The 26,131-nt window shown below is 44.1% G+C and overlaps 1 protein-coding gene across 1 annotated transcript; it reads right to left on the bottom strand.

Annotated features, from left to right (window-relative positions):
- Positions 1 to 2,789: 2,789 nt before the first annotated feature.
- MCM3 (minichromosome maintenance complex component 3) lies at positions 2,790 to 25,095 on the bottom strand. Its single transcript, XM_079969790.1, has 17 exons — positions 24,963 to 25,095; positions 23,738 to 23,850; positions 22,553 to 22,761; positions 21,356 to 21,486; positions 20,375 to 20,613; positions 18,859 to 18,967; positions 17,986 to 18,139; positions 17,316 to 17,447; positions 16,289 to 16,497; positions 14,674 to 14,848; positions 13,931 to 14,057; positions 12,425 to 12,575; positions 10,732 to 10,872; positions 7,357 to 7,460; positions 6,004 to 6,095; positions 5,062 to 5,134; positions 2,790 to 4,232 (listed from the first exon to the last, which is right to left on the bottom strand). Exons 1-17 carry the CDS (start codon positions 25,041 to 25,043, stop codon positions 4,034 to 4,036), a joined length of 2,439 nt encoding a protein of 812 aa, XP_079825916.1. The 5' UTR covers positions 25,044 to 25,095; the 3' UTR covers positions 2,790 to 4,033.
- Positions 25,096 to 26,131: the final 1,036 nt, after the last annotated feature.

Genomic DNA, 26,131 nt, shown 5'->3' with positions numbered 1-26,131 from the left:
AGGAGGCCGGAGGGGGGCAGGCTGGGCAGCCAAGCAACACAGTTAGAGCCTCCCTCCTCTCTGACCGGCAGGGAGGGAGGGAGAGGAGCTGCTTCCTTTGAAACCCAGGAAATTTAAGGGACATCCATCAATAAGGGACAGCAGCGGGACATGGACATGGGATAAGGGACTGTCCCTTCAAATAAGGGACGCTTGACAGCTATGGGCTGTCATGGATCACTGCCTTGCTATGGCGAAGGGGCTTGAATAACTCAGAGAAGCTATGAGCTATGCCGTACAAGGCCACCCAAGACGGACAGGTGGAGAATTTTGACCAAACGTGATCCACCTGGAATGATGCTTTTGAATTATGGTGCTGGAGAAGAAGAAGAAGAAGAGGAGTTTGGATTTGTTATCCCGCCTTTCACTCCCCTTCAGGAGTCTCAAAGCGGCTAACATTCTCCTTTCCCTTCCTCCCCCACAACAAACACTCTGTGAGGTGAGTGGGGCTGAGAGACTACAAAGAAATGTGAATGGCCCAAGGTCACCCAGCAGCTGCATGTGGAGGAGCGGAGACACGAACCCGGTTCCCCAGATTACGAGACTACCGCTCTTAACCACTACACCACACTGGCTCTCTCACTGGAGGAGACTCTTGCAGTCCCATGGACTGCAAGAAGATCAAACCTATCCATTCTTAGGGAAATCAGCCCTGAGTGCTCACTGGAAGGACAGATCCTGAAGATGAGGCCCCAATACTTTGGCCACCTCATGAGAAGATTCCCTGGAAAAGACCCTGGTGTTGGGAAAGATGGAGGGCACAAGGAGAAGGGGACGACAGAGGACGAGATGGTTGGACAGTGTTCTCGAAGCTACAAACATGAGTTTGACCAAGCTGCGGAAGGCAGTGGATGACAGGAGTGCCTGGTGTGCTCTGGTCCATGGGATCATGAAGAGTCGGACACGACTAAATGACTGAACAATGGCTGTCATGAGATTACTGCAACACGTTATACATGGCACTGCCTCTGAAGATGGTTCGAAAGCTTCAGCTGCTGCAGAATTCGGCAGCCAGATTGCTCACTGGGACAAGATGGTTGGAGCATATTACACCAATCCTGGCCCAACTGAACTGGCTCTAATTTTCTGGGCCAAATTCAAAGTGCTGGTTTGGACCTATAAAGCCTTTTAACAGCTCAGGACTGCCTCGCCCCATAAGAACCTCTCTGGGCCAAGATAATCATCTGAAGCCCTTCTTTGTGTGCCTTCTCCATGCAAGGTCCGTAGGGTGGCAAAACGAGAATGAGCCTTTTCTGTGGCTCCATTTGTGGAATGCTCTTCCCAGGGGGTTATTGGTTGCGATGGTGGTATGTATTTTGTGGTTTTGTTTTGTATTTTTATGCTGTAAACTGCCCCGTGATCTTCAGATGCAAGGGCAAGATATAAATTTTTAAAGTAATAATAGAAAGTAACAATAATTTGCATGCCACCCAGTGTTTGGGCATTGGGGCTGGTGTTTGTGATGGCTCTCCATTCTTTGCTTTGGGGAATGGAGTCTCTTTCTCTCCTCGGTTTTTATGCTGGGTTTTGCTGCTGACGTTATGGCAGTATAAATAGCCCACCAGCAAAGGAAGCTTCCCTTAATAAAAAAACTTAGTTTTTAATTAAGCCACTCAGTTCTAGGGCACTTTACTTTCATTAAATGAATGTAATCATTCTAATAATGTGTTGATTTCTAAGGCCGCATATTTGCTTTCTGATGAAGCTGCTAGTTCCTTAATTTGTTCATGTTAAGAGACTCTATCACCCTCTGATGGACAGTATGATGGATTTATTATTAAAGCACTTTATCTCTGTCTTAATGAAATTGTTCATTTCTAATTCACCCAAGTCCTTTTCAAGTCCTTCAGCTAAATTTATGGTGAAAGTATTTGTAATGCATGGTTTAAATGCTTTAATTTGTATTATATATCATTACTTGTTTCAACTCATGTTTTCAGTTAAAGAGTTAATGGCATTATGAGGTTGAATCATTCGTTTAAAGAAAATATAGACAATAGGTGGGAATTGGAAAGACAATACAAAATGATTAGAATAAAAGATTTGAATAAGTTACAACCGTATTTAGATGCAAGCAGTCTTTGGGGTATATGGAAAAATAAGGCAAACAGTTAAAATTAGCCAATATCCTCCCAATATAGATGGGGGGAAATAATTGTATTGTTTTCTGCAAAAAACAAAACCCACCTCTGATGCACTACTAAAATCCTTTGAAAGGGGGGGGGAGAGAGCTAAAAGCAAGGGGGGAAATGGAAGATTTAAAGAAGGAAATGTAAGACTAGATATGCAGATTCAACAGGGAAAACCTCCAGCTAATCATTTGGGGAGGGGGGAATGGGTTAATTAGCAAAAGAGAAGGTTGAGCAGTTCTTATTGGGAAGATATGTGAAGGTCCAGAGCAAGAAAGGAACAGGATAGAAATGAAAGTAAGTTTATTAACATATAGAATAAGAGAACAAGAAGAACATACGTTTAAAGAAGATTGGAAAACGTTTATTGAATATATGGGAAATAACTGTGTACAGCTTAAAACGCTGGCAGCATTAAGATAAATTCAACAGGGTAAAAAAGTTTTGATGGATGCAATAATGGAATACTGAATGGCATAGTTTTTGTAAAATATACACCAATTTATGATAATTAAAATGAACCATAGGAAGAGGAGAAGGGAAGTTATTGCTATCTTAAGGGTGTAAAATGAATATTTTAAATTGTAAAACTTAAAATTTAATAAAAATTATATACAAAAAAAAGAGAGAAATAAATGAAAGTTTATTTTAAGAGAGACAAGGAAAATGAAGAAGAGATTAAAAATTCAGGGGGAGGCACTCGTAGGAAACACAATTCAGCACAAATATTTTGTAGTGGCAGATGCTATGTACCTTGAAACCAGCCACCTCAGGAACCAAGCTTCACCCAAAGCAGACAGCACCTAACCTGTTCATCACCCTCCTAGGGTCACTTGGTAATGCTGCCTAGACCAGCAGATATCTCAGGTTAAGGAAGTTCTGCTTACAAATAAATGCAAGCAAATATCCCAAATGTTCTATTTCCTTGCAATCTTAAAAAATATACTTTTTTAGAATGGCTTTTACTATTTCTATACATTTTCCATTTTAATTCTAGCTGCAAAACTCCCGTGGTATCAAAAAGGACAAGATAAAGACCAAAAGCAGAATACAAAAAGACGTTTTTAGCCTTCCTAGCTCAATTCCCATATCACTTTGCAATGATAAGACACACGGCTGTCTTATGAGGGAGACATGTAGCTGCCTGTAGAAGTAATTTTCTCTAGCTGTATGCAAGATGAGGCTTCCAGGATCGTCCTGATGCATGCTATACTCCAGTAACCAAAATAGCTTCAGAAGAAAGCAATTGCTTTCAACGTTATGTAGCAGAAACATGACTCACCCATGATTCAATTTTGGAATATTTGTTCCCAAAGGCAAAGCAGGTAGCGTATATAATGGGGAAGAGGAGCTATACATGAATACAGATACACAGTGAGAGAAATGTAATATTTGTAGAGCTGTCTTTGGTTGCAAATATACTTTAATAGCTTCATTCACTACAACCACATTTGGGTTATTTATTAAAAATCCGTGAAGAAAATTTCAGCTGCTAAATAACAACAAATTGCAGGTATGATAGGCTGTGATGGTTGAGGGGAAAAGCTGTGCTATGTCAGCTTCTATACGTTTAACAACAGGAGATTTGCACAGATGTTTCTTTCCACCACTGGTTTCTTTAGAACATACCAGTGATTTTTAACGAAAGATTGCAATTAAGTACTTTTGAATGTAAATGTGTTCTCCCTTGCAAGAAGAAAAAACCCAAGGCAAATAAACCGACATAAATGTTTTATAACATGGGCATCCCAAGTTGCAGTCAGTTCTGCTAATCTAGATGGCTCAGGTGAGGCAAGCCAAACTTTTTAGATGTCCCCCATAGGAAGGTGCTGAAAAGGGGATTCTCCACACCAAGGAGCTGTTCATCAGATCAGGAAAATTATGTCATCTGACATCATGATCTGGTTGTCATCTTGCATCTGTTCCAAGGCCACCTTGACTTCCACAGATGAAAAAGGGTTTGGGTTGTCTCGATTGATGGACTCCATCAGGCTCTTCAACCCCACAGACTGCGCATGAGCAGCTTTGAATACCTCCAGAAGGGCAGCCTTGAATGCTTTCAGTCTGTGCAGGTAGAAGAAAACAAACAAGGAGTCAAACAGTATGGTTTGGCTACACAGAACTCAGCTAGGCTCTCAAGCCATGAAGCAGCTAAGATGCTTTTAAAGAACAATGTTTGAGCTCTGAGTCTCCCACCGCTGTGTGCATATTATTCTCTGCCTCTGCCACAAGAGGCCACTGTGTTTCTGCAGCAGGAAGCAACAGCAGTCTGCAATCTCTATCCATCTTTAATAGAGAGAATACAGAACAGGATGAAAGAGGGTGAACTGAATGATCTTAAAAAGGCCAGCCTTTGGATCTTAAAAAGGCCAGCCATGAAGCCACGGAAGGAAATGCTTATGTTTATGCCTTATGAGGCTGGGGGGGGGGGGAGAGATGGGAAAATCCCTCGCTGGATCAACATGAAACTTAACAATGAACCAAAAGTGATGCAGCTAATTTGCATACCTTAGTCATAAATAACTAGCATTATTTGACAATCTTGGGTCTTATTTTAAAATTACTTTGAACTACAGAAAACTACAATAAGACTGAAATCCCAACTGCCCTTATCTGGGAGTAAGTCTCATTTAACTCAATAGGACTTATTTCTGAGCAGACACAGTTGAGATTGCACTGTTAGCCTCTGAAAATAATACTGACAAATGAGTTTTCACATCAAGGGTCAGAATACGCATGGCCTTCTTTGTTTTATTTATTTAAACTACCACATTTTCAAAATGACCAGCCACAAGACTACTTGTAATTCTACAAAGTCCCAAGGATCACACTAGGGCTTGAGCTTGCATACCATTAAACTCTGACCTGTAATATTTATTTGCATACTACCCACCTGGATTCAGCCAGCTTTGACTTAGTCTCACCAGTGCCCAAAGTTTCAGTAGTCTTGGGAGTGTGTGCCTCAACTAAATAATATCAAGGAGAGATGAGTTAGTCTTGAAGGTGTCACAAAATAGGGGAATGCAGTGTCAAGTATTCACCAACAAACTTTGCTCTATTATACACCAGGAAACTTTAATGGACTCATCCTCTTCATCAAATGTGTCTAAATGGTAATTAATGAATAACAGATTTGTTGCTCTAATAGAATTGTTCAGTCTTTAAGCTATAAGACTTAGTTGTTTTTGCTGCAACAAACCAGCACAGCTCTCTCTCTCTCTCTCTGGAAATTACCCTATTTATATAGCAAATATTTAACAGGCAGCCCGTGTGGTCTAGTGGAAAGGCATCAAACCAAGACCTATGACTGATGCTATAATCCTACATCCACAAACCTAGTAACAAGTCTCACTGAACTCAGTGCGACTTATTCCTTAGCCATCTTCTGTAGGGCTGCCCTGTTACACACCTTTTTATTTCTTGATTACTGTTACCACAGAAAAATAAAACACTTTTTATGGTTAAAGAGCAGTGGATTTTAAGAGACACAAGAGCAAAGTTAACTCAAAAGGTTTGCAAGTACTGGAGAAACAAATACTGAGTATATGAACATTCTTGAATGGCAAAAATGGAAAAGCAACAGTTTTTCATAGTCTGGGGAGTTCTCCAGGGAAGTCTGCGAGTTGACACTAAGCAGCTCCAAAGCTCTCACACTTTCAGCAAGCTTGCCAGAGGTGAAGTGACTTTTTCAGCCATCTGCAAGCTGAAATCCCTTGTGGGCAAATTCTACTGTGCAACTGGATCAAAAATATAGTGCGTGAATGCTTTTTTTTTTTTTTTTGGTCTGAACCCACTCATCTATTAGCCTGAGAAAGATCAGAGGGAAACTGCTCACCTTCTGGCATTTCCTCTTCAGTGTCGCTGAAGGAATAGGGATCATGAGTCTCTCCTTCCACTGGCTCATGATCACTAGAACACGTCTTCCTCCTACAGAAGGACAAAAAGTTTATAGCAATATTCTCACCACCCACAAATGGACAGAAGATACCTGGAGTGTGTAGATTTGTGGAGAATGGGAGGGAGAGGAGATATTGAGCTAGAAACCTCATTTTATTTTTTAAAAAACTGTAGAAACTTATTCTGTGAAACGCTCCCTCCCTCCTGTCTTCTACCTCCCCACCCTAAGCAGGGGACTGAAAAGGAGGGTAAGACTGGAAGCCAGTGACAACAAGAGGCAGAAAGCTACAGACTGAATAAAGTACCTTCTAGACCCTTCTAGTTTTATTACTACTTCAGGTTTGTTCTTCAGATGGGTTTGAAACTTGCAGCCCTTCAGATATTGCTCAACTACAACTCCCATCAGTTCTAGACAGCATGGTCAATGGCCAAGGCTGAGGGAAGCAGTAACTCAACTATGTCTGGAAGCCCAAAGGTCCCCCCATCCCTGCTTTATTAGAAAGCAGTCCAAATTATTCCAGATTTTACATGAAAAGCCATATTCTATGCGGTAACCTAATTGTAGCCATTTACATTCCTGGTCTCTGCTACTTGTCTTTAATTTACGTGGATGTATGGGGGGGGGCAATTATATTGCTTTTTGTTTTAGATGTCATTATTTGGGGTTGGAGAAGGAATGTGCAACCCATCTGCTGTGCGTAGACTGCACTGGTTACCTATTGAAACGAGTTGTTTCAAAGCTGTCCACCTGCCCATCACCTGACGTCATGTGATGCTTCCCTTTGAAGCCCCAACTTTCAGAACTTCCAAGCAAGCATCCTGGCAAGGGCTTTCCATAGGACCGGAAGTGCATCTTGCTTGCTTTAAGCTCCAAATTGTTGCTTTGAAGTGCCACCCTTACCTTCCCCGCATCTGGCATCATGTATGATGTCAGGTGGGGTTCCTGAAAATGGCCTCACGGGGGAAAATGGGGAGGCATGGAGAGCCACGCTTGCTCTGTGAGCCAAAGGGTCCCCACCCTGTACATTATTGTGTGCAGCCACACAGCTTGTGCATTATGCAAAACACACACAATGCGGCCCAGATCATCTGGGCCAGTGAACTGCATATAACTGTCTGAAGGCAACCCACCAAGTGAGCCATCGGCTGAACAGATAGTTGCAATGAGATGGAAATGCAAGATGATCCATTAAATATGAAAAAATTGTAGTTTTGCTCTCTGTTGCCCAATGAAGACTTTTTCTTGAAGAAGCACATGTGGGTTCTCCTTACACTGCTTTTCTTTACTTACTTCTTTTTCTCTCTCGTTTCACTTTCTTGTGCAGCTTCATTCTCTGTGTCTGGGTCTGAACCATCTTCAGTCTGCTTCTTTCGCTTCTTTTCTTTTTCCAAAACCTTTGAAATGAGAGAAGCCCAAAGAATCTATAAGTAGGTCAACTAATCAGCCATTTGCCCAGGAGCCGAGAAGTCTCAATGGAAGAAGCCATATCACAGCCCAACAATGACAAAAATCCAACAACAACATACAAATCAATATGGCTAACCTGATCTAAAACACCCACCCACCCCACGAAAACAAAGATCACCACAGCCAATCACAAACAAACCACCACACCCTAGGCCTACTCCAACCTCTCTCACCACCAAAGGAACACAAGTGAATAGCAAAGAACCTGCACAAGCAACGCTGACACCAAACCCCACATATATTAAGTAAAATAGAAACACTGCCACCCGACCCCAACCCCACTCACCTTTTCCCCCCCTCCACCTCTTTCCCCCTTTTCTTCCTAACGTCTCAACAAATGAAACTGATCTGTAAAAAAATGTTACTTGAAAGAGACATTGCACATACTTTTGTAAACCAAGAAAATCTTTAATAAAAAAAACCAGAAGGCGCCAAAAAAAGCAGAAGCCATCAGCAATGTGGCTCCTTAGAACAGGAGGGTGAATCTTAGGTGGTTTTAAGCCTTAATTAAGGTTCAGTCTCCAAATAAATGAGCTACCCAACACATATAACCTGCACAGAAGCATGGTGACTTCTGTGTTATGATTAATACTACAAGGGTTTAGAGACAATGTGTAGAAGAATGCAACCATTCGTTTCACAACACGCCTGATAAAAACTGACTCTGATTTTCCTACTTGCTGGACCAAAATTATGTGGCCAGTAGCTAAGACACTTTTTTATTCCATCAGGCTTATGCAGGCAATTAAGAATACCTATTTCCACAATAGTTATCTGATTTAAACTCGTTTTATGTGGTTTTTATTGTATGGTTTTATGCATAGCTGTTGTGAACTACTTAATTAAAAAAATGAAATGGCAGTAAATAAATATTCTTATATAAATAAATGGTGGCTGTATGGACAAAGAGATTGATTTACTCAGTATAACTACAATCAATAAGTTGGCCACCTGTGAAATGCTTTGTAATTCAGGAGACTGTAAATTCTCCTACATGTCTCAAGAAGGCACAACCCACCCACAATCTCACTCGAAAGCCCCCAGGAACACTACTAGAGAAGTAAGCATTCATTACTTAGTATAGCCACTGCAGCTTCTGTTGGCTCCAGCTTGCCGTCAATGACATGGAGCTGAGATCAGGATCAACCAGCTAATGTCCAACTAACGAGGAGCAGATTCATATATAGTATTTTTCGTTCTATAAGACGCACACGACCATAAGACACACCTAGTTTTTAGAGGAGGAAAACAAGAAAAGCCAGCAAGAGCCGCAGACACGCTCGCTCAGCATGCCTCTTTAAAGGTAGAGTGGCTCTTGCTGGCTTTTCCGGGAGGTGGTAGAAGGGACTGACGGGCTGCTCTCTGTCCCTTCTCCCACCTCCCTGAAAAGCCAGAGCAAGCTGTGCAGCTATCACTGAAGCCAGCAGAGTAAGAGGGAGAGCTGCGCAGCGGCTCTTGTTCTGCTGGCTTCCCAGCGAAGCAGGATGAGGGACAGAAGGGGCTCCATAAGGGCTCCCTTCTGTTCCTCCTCCCGCTTCGCTGGGAAGCCAGCAGAACAAGAGGCGCTGCGCAGCTCTAACTCTTGCTCTGCTGGCTTCAGCGATAGCTGCGCAGCCTGCATTCGCTCCATAAGACGCACACACATGTCCCCTTTTTGGGAGGGGAAAAGGTGCGTCTTATGGAGCGAAAAATACGGTACATTAGTTACTAATAAAGGAAGGTGTCTTTTACTGCATCACACCGTTGGTCCATCTAGCTGAGTACCACTTCCATTCCCCAGGGTTTCCAACAGGAGCCTCTCTCGGCCCTACCTGGAGACAGCAGGGGTTGAACTTGTGATCTTTTGAACATAAAAGCATGTGCTCTACCACCAAGCTACGTCCCTTATGAGTTCCGGGTGTCTGGGCAGCAGAAAGTTTGCTCCATTTCTTCTGCTCATCCAACCTGCAGCATTCCTCCTTTCGTTTCCCAATCTCACCTTTTGTAAGAAAGGATTGCTGATGTGTGTCAAGATACCAAATACAGTGGGGCCTCGCAAGACGAAAAGAATCCGTTCTGCGAGTCTCTTCGTCTAGCGGTTTTTTCGTCTTGCGAAGCAAGCCCATTGACGGCTTAGTAGATTAGCGCTATTAGCAGTTTAGCGGCTTTTAGCGGCTTATCAGCTTAGCGGATAAGCGGCTTAGCGGCTTAGAAAAAAGGGGGGAAAGAAAAGAAAACCGCAGGAACTTGCAAGACATTTTCGTCTTGCGAAGCAAGCCCATAGGAAATTCGTTTTGCGAAACACCTCCAAAACGGAAAACTCTTTCGTCTAGCGAGTTTTCCGTCTTGAGAGGCATTCGTCTTGCGGGGCACCACTGTACAAGCCAAGTGAAGAGAATTTTATCACCTATGCACAAATGCCCAGAAATCTGCAGGGGGCGGGGATGACAAGATTTTTGTCTCTTGGAAAGATACTACTACAACAACTGACTTATCAAGTGGTCCTAACAGTGCTGCAAGTCACCACATGGTAAATAGTTACCTGCGCTCTCTCATTCTGCCCTTGGCTAAGTGGGGCAGCACCATGGTGCACTTACTTTTTGCTACTGAAAATCCTTTACCCTTCAGGAACAGGGATGCATGTGTTGCTTCAGCACAAGCAAACAGTCCTTTGATCCCCTCCTGAAGGACTAGTCCTTGGTCCTGCCTCAACCCTGGCCAGAAGTCAAGTGCAACAGAGCTCTACTTTGTGCAGTAGAGCTGTGCACAGCAACGACCATTGTCAGGGAAAAGCTTCAGCACAGCAGCAATAATTCTGGTTCCTGGACTCAGCGGAGTGATGGAGTTCTCCTGCCGAATCCAGCGACATCTGTGTAGCAATTCACACAAGTGCTGAGCCATTACAAAACTCTGCACAGCAGATAACACTATAGGTTTTTGGAGCAGCAATACAATTAAGCAAACCTCTGCCACTCGATGAGAAAAGACCAGCATCCTCTTCTGCCGTTTGTGAATATGAAGGTAAAGTCCATCTAATTACTGATCACTATAGGCCACCTTGGGAATATTTACAGGGAAGAACACTTGAAATAACGGATGACATTAGTACCATTCAAGGATACGAGCCAAGCGCTACCAAATACCTGTCCCAGGTTAGATGCAATTTTTTTTGTTTTTTTTTTGTTATGATAACAGGCAATCCAACAACAGTTTGCACACCTTTTTGAAGTAGGCAAATTGCACCAGCTCTAAAGCAGCTTTGGCATCCTGCTTGTCCACTGTTTTGCTCATCCTGGCTTTAGCATGTGCAGTTGAGAGTCTGATCAGAGTTTCCAGCGTACGGGCCGTTATAGGGGAAGTCTGGAAAGTAAGATAGAACCATTGAGCTGCTGAATGATAAACAGAATGAGACTCCCATTTCAGGCAATCACCTGTAGAACAAACACATAGCAGCACATAAAGGGGAGAAGCCACAGGGCTCTTTTGCTATAGCCAAGCAAAGAGACTACCAAGGTTACGCAGCTGACAATTCAAGCTGCAGGACAAGCATCTGATAAGCACTACATGCTCCTGTAATCTTCCACAATGTGAACTGCAAATGTCTCTCTCTCTCTCTCTCTGTCTCTCTCCTAGGCAGGAGACAACTACATGCAACCTTTGAAAAAGGAAAAAAATATGAAAGCCAAATACAGTCATACCTCAAGTTACAGACGCTTCAGGGTACATTTTTCCAGGTTACAGAGCCACCGAAACCCGGAAGTACCGGAATGGGTTACGTCCGGGTTTCGGCGGTCTCCTATGCACAGAAGTGCTAAATTGCGCTTTGCACATGCGCAGAAGCACCAAATAGCAACCCCCACGTGCGCAGACACGCCGCTGCGGGATGCAAACGTACATCCCACATGGATCACATTCGCAACCTGAGCGTCCGCTGTACATGTAATTTCTCAGATCCATAAAAAGAATCTGCCCACCCATCTGCCAATACTAGTGTGTTACATGCAGTTGCAATTTTTTTTACAAGCGTGCTTTAAATTCAGTGGGATTTTAATCCGAGGCTACAGGCTCCACTCCTAGATTTTGTATGTTATGGATGGGGGCCAGGGAACATGATGATGCTCAGGTAACTTCCATCTGCACAAAATCCTCTTATTAAGCAGTGCTGCAGCCCTATAGCATTGTTCCCCTGCTGCTGTTATTCAGAGAGGAAAGTGAGGATTTCCAGGCCAAGTTCGGCTGACTGAAAAGCAGCTAAGCTGCACATCGGAAAGCAAAACATCTGCATAGTCAAGGCTACTTTGATTCAAATATACAGTACAATTATTTGTTCCTCCTAAGAGTTCAAAATAAACATTGCTTTTACCACAGCAGTCCAGTGGTGCAAAGTACAGTGGTGCCTCGCAAGACGAAAAGAATCCGTTCCGTGAGTCTCTTCGTCTAGCGGTTTTTTCGTCTTGCGAAGCAAGCCCATTGACGTCTTAGCGGATTAGCGCTATTAGCGGTTTAGCGGCTTATCGGCTTAGCGGATAAGCAGCTTAGCGGCTTAGAAAAAAGGGGGTGAGGGGAAAAAAACCGCAGGAACTCGCAAGACATTTTCGTCTTGCGAAGCAAGCCCATAGGAAATTCGTTTTGCGAAGCACCTCCAAAACGGAAAACTCTTTCGTCTAGCGAGTTTTCCGTCTTGCGAGGCATTCGTCTTGCGGGGCACCACTGTAAGCTGAGGAACAACCACATGCCCATTGCCATCCAAAAACCTCTGCAGTTCAGCAGGTGTCTGAACTTGAGTTTCTTTGTGTCTTAACACAATGTTCTTGTGCTACTACATCACACGTACTATGTAATTTTCTCAATTTCAGCTTTGCTCTTCTCCCCCACCTTTTTCCCAGTAAAAAGAACCCAGCTCCCTACTCACTCTAGCCACATCAGAGCTGATCTGGTCCTGACTGCGAAGAGAAGAATATTCCTGAGCGATGAAGGCTGCTGCCTCCTCCGTCAAGACTGGCTTGATCATCTTGGCGAAATGAATGTATTTCCTCATGAACTCCACACTAACAATCTTCTCTCTGTTTGGCAAACGCAAAGTGATCAAGTTCTGAAAGCAATTCAAACTAGGTTCCTCCATTCAGTGGGTCGAATACACAGCCCTAACTGTAAAAAGAAGAGAATTAAAGCCAGTGAACCCCTTTGCCGTTTCCCTTTTACGAACCCTGCAGCCTCACATCCCCAAACTAATCTTTGTATTAAGAACTGTGGTGGAAGCACCTTGCAGGAGTGAATTCTCAGAAGAATGCGCGGGGGCGGGGGGGTTGTGCCTCTCTGGATGACTCTCCTTACCTCCAACTCCCAGAAGTGGCCTGTGCAGAGAAGGCAAGTAGTGGGGGGGGGGGTCCCCAACACAAAAAAAGATGGGAGGGGCGGAATCTTCTCTATGAGGAAGAGCAACGGTGCTTAAGGCTTTTATGTTTAGTGGGGGGGGACTACTAAGGGGGGGGTAATATGAACAAAAGCTTATAAACTCATAAATGCTGGAGCCAAAAGTTCTCCTCTCTTGCCACAATACATAGAATCATAGAATCATAGAGTTGGAAGAGACCACAAGGGCCATCGAGTCCAACCCCCTGCCAAGCAGGAAACACTATCAGAGCACTCCTGACATATGGTTGTCAAGCCTCTGCTTAAAGACCTCCAAAGAAGGAGACTCCACCACACTCCTGGGCAGCAAATTCCACTGTCGAACAGCTCTTACTGTCAGGAAGTTCTTCCTAATGTTTAGGTGGAATCTTCTTTCTTGTAGTTTGGAACCATTGCTCCGTGTCCGCTTCTCTGGAGCAGCAGAAAACAACCTTTCTCCCTCCTCTATGTGACATCCTTTTATGTATTTGAACATGGCTATCATATAACCCCTTGACATGTCACCCAATGACTTTGAATTGGCAATAGATCCACCACAGATCACAGTAAGTGTTAAGGAAGTCAATGAATTCATTTCCACAAGGTGCAGGGCTAGTTGGGGGTTGGATAGCTTCAAAAGGTGGGAGCCATGGAAGATGCATCCTATCTATAGCTATGAGAGGCTGGCGAACAACTAGAGTAGGGCAATTCCTTCCATCTCCTGCCTGTGAACTTTCAGACACACAGCTCACCATTGGAAAATAAAAGCCGGACCTTTGGTTTGATCCAGCTGGGCTGCTCTTATACTATCTAACCAAAACTTCCTGTCAGTTCCTGAGAAAGCAAAAATATATGGTGTGTGTGTGTAATATAGGGCCCCTGAATATAGGCTATTGATTTGCATTTCTATACGGTTTGGAGGCTGTGCTTTAAGCCACCTGTGGTTTAAGCTACAGTAAGTGGGGCAAGAGAAGAGATTACAGCAATCAATCTATCTGCAAGGAGGAAGACTGTGGGAGGCACTCACTTCCTCCTCTTAGGCCCATGCAGTAGATCGTCGTGTTTTTCATACACCTGCAGCTCGTGGTCCTCCTCCTCAGCAAAGGCAGGATCATCGGTGGCCAATAGCTCAACGGTGCTACCCAAAGGCATGGCTGGAAAGAGAAGGGAAGGGTTGCCTGGAGACATATCTAGGTCACATTCAATTACTATAGCAACAGACACAAAAACCAGCACCTTCTCACTGTACTGTTTCCTGAAAAGCTCAATTTAAAAGAAAAAAATCTGAGCAGCAGGGATGAGAAGAGCCAAGCTGCCAAAGCTCCCTCTAATAACGAAAGCAGGCATGGTGAAATAAACTTGTATTATTGGTCCATTTTTGACTCTGACCCTACCCACAAGGGGCATGTTGCCCAGGAGGAAATGTGGCCCTGGGGCTGAAATGGTTCCCTGATCCCCGTGATAGGAGAAAAGTCTTCTGATTTTTCTCCCCTACACATCTGCATGCTAATGTTCTATTTTCCCCTCGACTTCCAACCTGGCTTCCTATTAGTTGGGGTGGAATTCCTTATCTAATGTTAGGAGCATCCCTGCGTTCCACAGGCAACTTAGCACGATCATTCCACCTCCCACAACAGCAAGTGAAGACCTGAAAATATGCCATAGAATAAAAGGAGTGTTGCTTGCAAAAGAAAGAAGCCCTTGGTAACTCCGATTAATTCTCATGTCACACAGGATTTCCCACAAAGCTTTTTGGGAAGAGAGACTCACCATCTCCATCCTGTTCACCAGCTGCTCTGTAACGATGCATCCGCAAAACATGGTCCGAAATCTCCCGATCTAGCTCTGGATCCATTTGATCCAAGACAATGAAGAGCAAATCAAATCGAGACAGTAGAGAGTCCTGCAAGCCAATGTTCTCCATGGGGGTTTTGTATTGGTCATACTGTAAAAGGTTATATGAAAAAACAGCAAGTTCAGCCTACAACTGTTAAGGGTATCTTATTCCTACAGAGGGACATAAGGCCTACTGGACAGGGAGAGCGAGAAAGAGAAACCCAGCATTTTCTGAAATAAAAAAAATAAGAAGCACAAATATTGCTACTCATGCACACCATGGTACTGTTTTTGAGCACAGAAAATGCAGGTGAATGACAGCCAAAGCTTGCCACTCACGTTCCCCTTATTCTCTATTACATCAAAGAACTCCATTTTCAAATAAAGACAAACAAACACAAACCACTGTGGTGACTCTGGCCTGCTTGGCATGGCTATTGCCATTTTTAAAGCCAATTTTGGGAGCAGCAACAATCACGTGTCTATTCATATGCATATATACCTTGTTCCCTTTGCCTACGTGTTGCAGCACTTTGTTTTAATTGTTTAATATTAAATTATCCACCCTGAAATCTTATGTAAGGCAGGCTATAAATGGATTAAGTAAAATGTGTTCAGCATGTACCTGGGTCATTACATCGTGAATCTCCTGTTTCTGTCAGCAAACACCACTCATTGCATGGAAGACCACAATATCAACTCATGTGGCAAGTTCATCTGGATCACATGTTTCAAAGAACTCTTTCTCTATCAACTTGGGGGAGAGAGGGCAGGAAGCACCCTACCCACTTGCCAGTCACTGAACAAAGTGCAAAACGCAGATTGATGCCAACTGGAGAATTCCACCTGAAATTATGCCAGGGCTTCACCATCAGCCGTATGTGAGGATGTATATGACCATCTGAAGAAGGCTATCCCTATATTTAAGATGACACAACCTCTTTAGCTGCAGCCCCACAAAGTGACTAACAAAACCAGTATCAAAATTTGAAGCAATAGGGAGAAGAGTCGGTGGAGGAAGATTGGAAGAAATTTAAAGACAGAATCTACAGAAACATTGTAAAATTAATGAATGTTAGAAGAATGTTGGAATGAAGTTATGTGGTTTTAGCAGAAATGTTATAAGGGTTTAGGAAAAAATAGACTGTTAATTGGTGAAAGGAAGGAAAGTAAAGTTACATTATATTAAGATAAATTACAGAACAAAAAGTGGAAAAGATGGAAAGGATTTGCTGAAATAGTTAATTGAACTAGAATACAAAAAAGGGAGGTGTGAGGAGTTCAAGGAAACAAGCAGATGAAAGACAAGTTATGGGAAGATTAGCTGTGTTGTTTTTTCTTTTTCTTCTTCTTTCTTATTGTGATGCATTGTTCTTGTTTGATATGGTGTTTTTACTCTTTCTTTTTGTAACCTTTAAAATTTTAATAATTATTATTTCTAAAAAACAAAAAAACAAAATTTGAAGCAATAAAAAGAAAACCAGAAGGGTCTGCAAAGTCAACAACTCTGCCATTAGGTGTGCCTGAAGAAGCATCCGCAAGTACTCACCTTTCCATACACTGGGTTGGCAGCTGCTAGGACACTGCAGCGAGCATTGAGCTGGGCCTGAATACCCGCCTTGGCAATGGTAACGCGACCTTGCTCCATCACCTCATGGATAGCTGTGCGGTCAATGTCAGACATCTTATCAAATTCATCAATGCATACCACACCCCGGTCAGCCAAGACCATGGCACCTGCTTCCAGACAACGCTCTCCTGAAGACAGTAAATTGAGAGTACACATGAGTTTGGCCACAGCTCCCTTCACACCTTTCCAACTAGGTGGACTGGAATACTGATATCCAAGCACTCAAGTGTTATACTAATTCCCCATCTCCATGAACGCAGTGTCCCAGCACTGTCTCTTAACATTCAGTAAGTTCTACAGAAGACCAAAGACAGTCTAGCCCATTGCTATGGGCCTCCGGTTGCTCTGAATCAAAAAATCGAAGCACACATGTTGATTACACCCATCCACTGACCACAACTTGAGCATTCATCTCCAAGTTAGCAAAAGTGATATGCTAAGCAGTACATATTAGCCAAAGGCTGCTGTTCCACCTGAAAGACAGGCTATTTAGCAGAATTAGCTCCTAGAGTACTGTTTCCATCCATGAAGCTGCCAATAATCTGTGCAGATCCTGCACATAAATGCTTACTTCTGCAATTCAACTAGCAGCAACATTGTACTTTCCCAATGCCTCACTTCTGCTCAATGCAAATGGGTTACAAATGAAGAGATCGAACATGTTTTTGTCCATAGATATGCACAGGTGTTAAGAAAGAATTAAAACATACACCCATTTTTCCAGCAAGGAACACGATGAGACCCAAACCACTTATAACCAGCAGGCTGGTGGCAGAGCAAGAGATATAACCCAATTTGTAACAGCCATAAGGCAACTTTGCTCTCCACAGAGCTGTGCCCCATTGATGTCTCCAGTTCTGGCTCCAGCTGCCATGCAAGAACACACTATCTTGACTTCAGAGAGCCAGCCATCAGCCTGTTTCCCATTGCAGTGACTGCTCCTTACCAGTTTCCGGGTCTGTAGTGACGGCAGCAGTCAGACCAACTCCAGATGAACCCCTGCCTGTGGTGGGGATGGCCCGTGGAGCTGTGCACAGCACATAACGCAGCAACTGAGACTTTGCAACAGAAGGGTCACCTGAAAGAGAAGAGACAGTGGGCTCGTTATGATGTTAACACAGCCTCAGTACAGAACTGCTAGCCTTCCATTTTGGCCCATGAGACTATCATGGCCAAACCATGCTCACCTGTCTTACACTTAATGTCGTCTATGGCATCAGGTATGGGGCAGACAAAGCTGAAGTTGGGCCAAAAGGGGTTTTGCAGGCATTGCTGATTGGCTGATGATCAGCACCCGCAAAGCCCTATGCAAAGTGCTGTGCTCGGGACTTCACAAGTGTTGGCCCTCAGCTGACCAGTGCCACTTGGACAGTGCAGGGGGTTTGATTTCAAATTGCAGAAGACCAGACAGGTCACACAAGGTCACAGAGGCATTAGGTGATTGACAGATGGGTGGCCCTGGCCCCAACTACTACAGGACAACTAAGTGGCAAAGCAATACAACAAAACAGAATTAAAACATCTTCAAAACAATTAAAAATATCTAAACTATGGCTAAGCAACTATGAACATTTCCATGATATATATTTTTTAAAGAGAAGTGCCCACAGTCATACCAATTAGCAGGATGTTAATATCCCCTCGGAGGCGACTTTTGTTCTCCAGCACCTTCTCCACTCCACCTAGCAGCATGCAGAGAATTGCCTTCTTGATGTACTCATGGCCATGGATACTGGGAGCCAGAGACCTTGACAGCTGATCAAACACATCCTAGTTTCAGGAAGCAGAAAAATGTATTAGGAGGTGCCCATAGACAATTAACCGTAGTTTCAAATGGCAACAGAAATCAAAACTACTTTCAAGGCACATCAGGAAAAGGAGGGTTCCGCCACAATTGTATGGAGCGTCAGAACTGGTTTAAGAGAACACCCATACTGGAACTAATATTTTTCAGTATCAGTTGAAGAAATGTAATACAGTACAGCGATCATGATATATTATGGAATACGTCAGTGCAAGATGACACTATAGAAACACACTAAGATGTATTTGCTTATTAGCGGTATTTGAAGGCCAGTATATACCGAAGTTTCTCAATGTCTCACAACAACAAAACCCCACAATTTAAAACTGAATAAACCATAAAATGAGCAGAGTAAAAATGGCTTTAAGTCTAATAGATTTTTTAAAATTCAATGCAGACATTCCTAATCTTAATTTTAGTTTTGATTTTACTATAAACAGGCTCCTTATAATTAAGATCTAAAGCCCTTCACACCTCTCTGCAACCACAGTTTTTATCACAAAGTTTACAAGGTCTACTTAACACATTCCACTTTTAGGCACATGGTTTAAACATTGTACGCCTCAGAACTGACTACAAGAAACACATGGATTGGTTGCAACTCTGCTGAGTCAACATTAAGAGCAAACCTGAATCTTCCCAAGCGAAATATGTGAAATTGCCCTAACATCATAGCCCAATTTACCTTTGAGTGGCTTTTGCTGAATTTTTTTATCTTGGAAATATCAGCTGATGAATATTCAGGCCGAACCTCCTTATTCATCTGCTTCACTTGGCAAGCAATCAGAATAGTCCTAGAGAAGGTGAGAAAACAAAGACCCTTTGTTACAGGTCTAGACTGACCAGCTGCAGATTAGCAGAAGATTGCTCAATATTTTTTTTTTTGACAAATCTTACGTCAATAAGTGTTTGGTCCATTTCCAATGAGACTTTAGAGAAGGTACAATGCTCAGGGAGCCTTTTTTAAAGCCATACTCCACTTCACCACGTTAATATCCTCAGAGCTGTAATGTTTTAAATTTTCAAAAGACTTATATTCACTAAAAAGTATCTCCAGTTAATATTTTTTTAAAAACACACACACAGATAAAACAGCATGTGAAGAGTCTTTGACTGCTTTCCTCTTATACTATATGAATGGTCTCTAAGATGATGGGCTGGTTCACATGCAGCTAAGAAGCCATGGTTTAGCACTATGTACACAAGCCACAATGAGCCTGAACTAATTACACACTACCTCCCTGCCACGGCTGCTTCCCAATACTGGCCTCATGTTAAAGGCAAGTCTGAAGTGGGGGAAGCCTGTGCACACAGATGGGGAACAATGTCATTTGTCCCACAGCCCCTTCTCCTTAATTACAGGCAAGTTGTACTTGATCAGCAGAAAGCACTTCTAGTGAACCCAAATTGTCTAGGAAAAGTAATAATTGACTACTAAGCCAAAGAACAATTTGCGGACCTCTGAATATGATACTAAGTCTTCTGGGTGCTGCTACTCTCCTGCGTTTAAGAATGGCATGTTCAATGGGAGGAGAGAGGGATTATCAGATTTTGCATTCAAAATTTACATATTGGCATGTGTAAATTCTTATGTATGCACCATCTGCAATTTTAGGAGAAAAGTGTGATGGAGGAGAAACAAAGGAAACCATTTTGTGAGGGGCTTCAGGCAAATTCTTATGATGGGGGAGAGACAGAGAAACACAAACAAAAACACCTCATACTGAGAGAGGCCAACAGAGATCACACAGACCAGAAACAGCAAGTCAATACATAAAAGGATCATAAGAACATGTGTGAAGGACAGAATCACACAATTTATCAAGAGAACTAAGCTCTACATGATGCCCTTTAGAAGTCAGGCTATCTGGAATTTTTTCGGCACATATATTTGGCAATGTCCTTTGTAACATAAACTGACATTAATCCTCTTATAGAATGGGGGGGGGGCAGGTCCTGACATAGCAATACCTTCCCTAGGACAAGGCAGAATCTTTGTGAACTGCAAGAACATTTAACAGACAAGAGGAATGAAGTTTAAAATGTTGTAATATCATTACCATAACTAGGCAGATAATGTTTTCAGATTCTGTGACAAGGAGGCAGCAGTAAGGGCAAGAATCCATTGCAAGAAGTCTTGCTGAGTAGTTTAATTTTATGACAGCACGCCAACAAATAAGCTTGTCTGTTGAGAATTTTACCTAAATGTCCCTGAAGTGTAGCCACCTTTCTTTCCTGGCAGACATCGGAACGTCCCAATGACCTGCACTCTGTCCCCTGGTTTCACCTTGTCTACCAAGTCATCATCTAAAATGATGTCCACAGAGCGAGGGAGCTGCCCAGCTGGTGCTTTCTCTGGCATCTCTTGGATTGTGATTGTCTGGTGGTCCTTGTAGGTAGACAGGCCATATTCTGTCTCAAGCGGGTTGTTCTCTTCATCCTAGATAACCAGCGTAAGATAAAAATGTAACTTGCTTTTTAGTGTAGCCTGTTATGTCCACACTGGGTGGCGCCAGGCATGTTCCAAGTGCCTAATAGGGAAATGTTGTTGTTAAGTAATTTAGCAAGGTACGTCATGAGAGATTATTTTAACTGTAAGCTTTGAGGATCATAAAATAATTGGGGTTTTTATGGGCAAATAAATTGAAGAGATTCTAGTAGACTCACTATTTCAACACATCAACACTTTCTGCTATTATTATTTGTTAAATTTGTATACTGCCCTATACCTGCAGGTCTCAGGGCAGTTGACAACGTATCCAGACACAGCTGGTTTTTCAGCCAAAACAAAATTGTCACAGTTAAGGAAGTTTACAAGCTGACCAGTATATCCTCTAGAGATCACTATGTAGAATCAGTTGCAGAAGCATCTGTAGCTGCATCTGTTTTTTTTTGGGGGGGGGGGTTACACACAGAGATATTGAACAGCATAAACCCTTTCAGACAACAATTTTTTGGGGGGTGCGCATCATTTAGAACCAATTTTCAGGGCAGCAGGACAAATAGCCTCCCTCAATTCTCTCTCCTTTTAGCAGAAAAAGAATACATGAAATAAGTGCTCTTAAAGAGGTAGGAAACTGAAGAGAAAATAGAATTGAGATAATTTGGATAAAAGATCCACTGAGGAATGCCCATCCTATTGATGGGAACACCGTTGAGGACACAGAACCCATTTGGCTCACCTTGGTAGGGTAAACAGCAGCTGATGGAAAAGGTTCCAGGGATGTCATATCTGTATACCGGCGCTCAATTGTCTTCTTGGTAGCAGGGCAATAGTGCACACTGCGCACAATCTTTGGGCGGACCAAAGAACCTGTGTTGGAGTGGGAACAGCCTTTAATTTTGTTTTAGGTCACAATACTCTGCAAAAATAGATGTTGCATTAACAGCATTCACCCCAGACATTCGCAAGTGAAATTCCAAATTTCCATTTCAGAGCCTAACATTAAAAGTCCAGGGCTACAGCCTAAATACCTGTTTAAATATGTTGTAACTGACTCTAAAGGTAATCTATTTCCCACAGGTGCTTCCTTACTCCCCAGGAATAGCCATGACCAACATCAGAGCTCATGAATGTTCTTTTTCAGAACGTGCTTCAACATTCCCAATTCCTTGTCAGATTCCTACACTCTCTCTCTTCCAGCTAATGCAAAGACTGGAAAAAATCCCACAGCTAGACTGACAGTCTCCAAGCTGGCTGGGGGAAGATTCTGCTGCTCCTGGCCCACTCCCTGTACCACTGTTTCCACACAAATGTCCTCTCCCACAGTAGCATCAAGAGACAACCCCCACCCCAGCCACCCATCTTCCTTTGTGAGCGGCCCCACCCCAGTCAAAAAGGCATTTGCCAATGTAACATTTACTTCCACCCAAATACATAAGACCTATACAGGTATTACAAGGCACATAAAAACACACAGGAAAAAACAAGGGGTTGTGTGATCGCTGCACCCCTGCCCTCTTCAGTCTGGCACTATCAGCCTTGATTTGCAGACTTGCAGAGCAACTGTGTGAAACAGGCACCCTCCGGAGTCCTGCATGCAAGGAGGCACCTTGTGCATTGTGGAACCCATGGAACTCATGGAAACAAGAAGCTCCCTGCTTCACATAGTTGTCCTCTGCAAGTTGAGGCCTGTGGGCAGCATTCTCATTGCCACTGCCCCCCCCCCCATATTTTCTCGATACCTCATGGCAACACCAAAATAGGGCCACTATATCCATTATGCCACACTTAGCTTTGCCCTGCAGTCATTTATTTAGACCACTGATGGTACATGTTTTCGCAGAGAAATCAAGTGCTTGAGAAGACTACCATTGGCCCCATTACATTCCCATCCATGCAGTATTAAAAGCTGTCCTCACTTTGTTTTTTAACTCACATTTCGTTACAATACCCTCCACACAGACAATGCAGCTGAGAAAGTGGGATGTCAACGTCCGTGGTGTCACATGTTTAGATCCAAAGCTGCCCTCAAGCCCAATGTAAAAATCTTCATACTGCTTGGAATAGGTGGCATCAACAGAAGCAACAAAGTCCTTCAGGGCACGCTGGAAAGCCACCATCTCCTCAAAGGCACTGTTCAGCAAACTGGAGCAAAGGTGAACAAGACTCTGGTGTCAGAATCCCTAATGCCATGTCAGCCCCTACCAATATGTCAGTTGCTGGCAGTTTTTTCCAGGGGAAGGGAGACAGAAGATCCCTGGTCTTCTAAGGGATGCTTATTGGCCTTCCTCCCCTTTCCCATCTCTGTGGCCAAACAGTTCTTTCTTCCTAAATGGAAACTACATCAACTTCTGCCATTTTACTCATAACACTTAGGCAGGAAGAATCCACTGCATAAATATAAGATGGATTTCATGCATGATCTAGTTGAGATTCCTGCACTAAAAGGGGTTGAACACTGCAGGGCGAGATTCCTCAGGGGTCCCTCCAACTCCACAATTCTATGATTCTATAATGGGCTGCCCTAGCTAAGAAATGCAACACCTGGAAGCTTTCCAGTGACAAGAGCCAGAGAAATCAGCCACCATGGCTCCTGAAAAGCACTTAAGACAGCCTTCTCTTCCTTTTTCATCTCTTTTGAGGTTATTGTTTACATTGTGTTACCACTCAATGGGCTGTTTTATATTTTCAAAACCTGCTCCGGATTCAATTTCACATATACAAGTTTTTTACTGTGGCAATTTTAAACCATTTATCAGTCACATCGACAGTAGCATCTTTTTCTTTAAAAAGTAGCTGTCATATGTAGTTCTTTGATTCCATCCCAGTGTGATGAATATTGAGGCTTTTGTGTCTTAAACGTTGCATTATATACAGCAGATCTATTTGCATTTATTTATTTTAAAAAACAGTTGTACAGAAGGCAGTGAGATGTTCCTGAGCTTACAAGCACTGTAGCTGACGAAAAGAAAAGGGAGGGGGAAGGGTAAGAGTTGGAAGGGACCCCTAGAGTCATCTAGTCCAACCCCTCCACAATACAGGAATCTCAACGAAAGCATAAACATACACACACTATATCTACCTATAGATCCGCGGTGACCCAGCGCCAAGTGTAACTTACCGACTGGCTCTTTTCTCATTTTTTCTTCGGAGGTCATTGATGTTCACAATCAGACGGTACTGGTTGTCGCTAATCATGTCCCGGACTTTACTCTGGTAAATCCCCTGGTCCTCCTGCAACACATATCAGATCACAACCTTTGCTAGAGCCCAAGACCCAAAGCATTGTAAGGGACTCCGGCATCACGCAGGGTGACACCCCCCCCAAATAGAAACAATTGCAACTATACACCTGTACATATATATATATATATATATATATACACACACACACACACCCAAACAGAGTCATACCTCGGGTTGAAGTTGCCTCAGGTTGAGCACTTTCGGGTTGCGCTCCGCAGTGACCCGGAAGTAACGGAACGCTCACCCATGTGCAGACGGTCAAAATGATGTCATGCGCATGTGCGGAAGCGGCGAATCGCGACGCGCAGACGTGGGCTGCGTTCGCTTCAAGATGCGAACAGGGCTCCAGAACGGATCCCGTTCGTATACAGATGTACCACTGTGTGTGTGTGTGTGTGTGTATACAGTGGTACCTCGGTTTAAGTACGTACTTAATTCATTCCAAAGATCCGTAGTTAACTTGAAACTGTTCTTAACCTGAAGCACCACTTTAGCTAATGGGGCCTCTTGCCGCCGCCGTGCCGCCAAAGCACGATTTCTGTTCTCATCCTGAACAGATGAGCCTGGATAGCTCAGTTGGTTAGACCATGGTGCTGATAACGCCAAGGTTGCAGGTTCGATCCCTGTATGGACCAGCATTGCAGGGGGTTGGAGTAGATGATCCTCAGGGTCCCTTCCGACTCTACAGTGCTATGATTCTGAAGCAAAGTTCTTAACCTGAAGCACTGTTTCTGGGTTAGCGGAGTCCGTAACCTGAAGCGTATGTAACCTGAGGTACACACACACACATATACATACATATACGCGCATATATATATATATATATATATGTATGTATGTATATCCACGCAGCATAACCATCAGGATGAGCGTGAGGCTTAAGCCCCCCTTCCCCCCCGAAGGACCCCGACCCACCTAGGCCTGCCTCTCCCCCCCCCCAGGCCTTCCGCCAAAGCCCCTGCGCAGCCCCGCTCGGCGGCCCCGGGAGGACGCAAGAGGTTTCTACAGGCACCGAACCCGAGTCCCAAAGAGTCACGAAGCTGCACTCTGCACATGCTCGGCCGCCATCCCGCCCCTCCCCCCCCACCTCCCCCGCGCACCTCGTCGTCCAGGAAGTCCAGGTAGTCCCTCTGGGCCTCCCTCAGCTCCGCGTCGTCCAGCACCGCCGCCGCCGCCGCCATCCTTCCTCCCGGCTCCGTCCTCTTCCCTCACGGTTTTGGCGCCAAAAGCGCGCCGCCTTTTCCCGCCAAACCGAGCGGAGGGCGGGGGGGCGGGGCTCTCGATCACGCCGCCCAATGGAACGGCACGCACGGCGCGGAACTCCTCCGCGCACGTCCGGAAACTGCGGTAGGCGCGGGAGGGAGGAGGCGGGCCCTCGCGCGCCCGGTGCATTGTGGGGCTTGTAGTTCGCAGCCGGTGAGTTCCTGGTTTCTCTCGCTTTCCCGCGCGAAATGAGCCTGCCTGTAACACTGCAGCCAGGAGGGGGCGGTAATAGGCCTTTCCCCACCAAATAAGGGTCAGCGAACTTTTTCAGCAGGGGGCCGGTCCATTGTCCTGCAGACCTTGTGGGGGGCCGGACTATATTTTTTTTTTTGGGGGGGGAGAACAAATTCCTATGCCCCACAAATAACCCAGAGATGCATTTTAAATAAAAGCACACTTTTTACACATGTTAAAACACGCTGATTCCTGGAACCATCCGGGGGCCAGATTGGGAAGGCGATTGAGCTGGATCCGGCCCCCGGGCCTTAGTTTGCCTACCCATGCTCCAGTGCAAGGGTAGTTCCTTTGCTCTCCACTGCCCGTTATCCCTGGGATTCTCCAGGAAAGAAGAGCCTTGCAGGATCAGGCCCACCACGTCCAGGATCCTGTTCTTGCAACGCCCAACGTGGGGGGGAAAGGGTTAACTGCTCTCCTCCTCCCCCCAGACCCCACTCCCCCTCCTGCTCAAATCCCCTGCAACACATAAACACACAGCTATTCAAAGTGTAAAAACTGTTTTTAATCAACACAGCCACACGATTCCCATGTCCCGCTTGGCCCAAGAGCGCTATGCAAAGGAGCCTCTGCAGCATCAGTACTTTCTGTGATGTGTGACGCAAAATGGGAAATAAGAATCACTTATCCTAAAATAAATCTTTCAACCTGATCTCTCTGTATTTCTTAAATAACCGGTGATCTTTAGCACATGATTTTGACTGATGCCCGTGGTCCTCCCTCTGTCGGCAAAGGAGCACTTACTTAACACCTGCAAGTGCAGGATTGCTCC

This window comes from Podarcis cretensis, assembly GCF_951804945.1.
Source record: "Podarcis cretensis genome assembly, chromosome: 3".
NCBI classification, from domain to species: domain Eukaryota; kingdom Metazoa; phylum Chordata; class Lepidosauria; order Squamata; family Lacertidae; genus Podarcis; species Podarcis cretensis.
Note: the sequence above shows the minus strand (reverse complement) of the source record. Positions and strands in the feature narration are given on the sequence as shown.

Coding starts and splice junctions, on each gene's coding strand:
- MCM3 (XM_079969790.1), bottom strand. CDS start 25,043: ATGGCGGCGGCGGCGGCGGTGCTGGACGACGCGGAGCTGAGGGAGGCC. Junction 21,487..22,552: donor GGAGGGTATTGTAACGAAAT/GTGAGTTAAAAA, acceptor ACTCCAACACAG/GTTCTTTGGTCCGCCCAAAG. Junction 18,968..20,374: donor TACACTTCAGGGACATTTAG/GTAAAATTCTCA, acceptor CACCTTCTCTAG/GACTATTCTGATTGCTTGCC.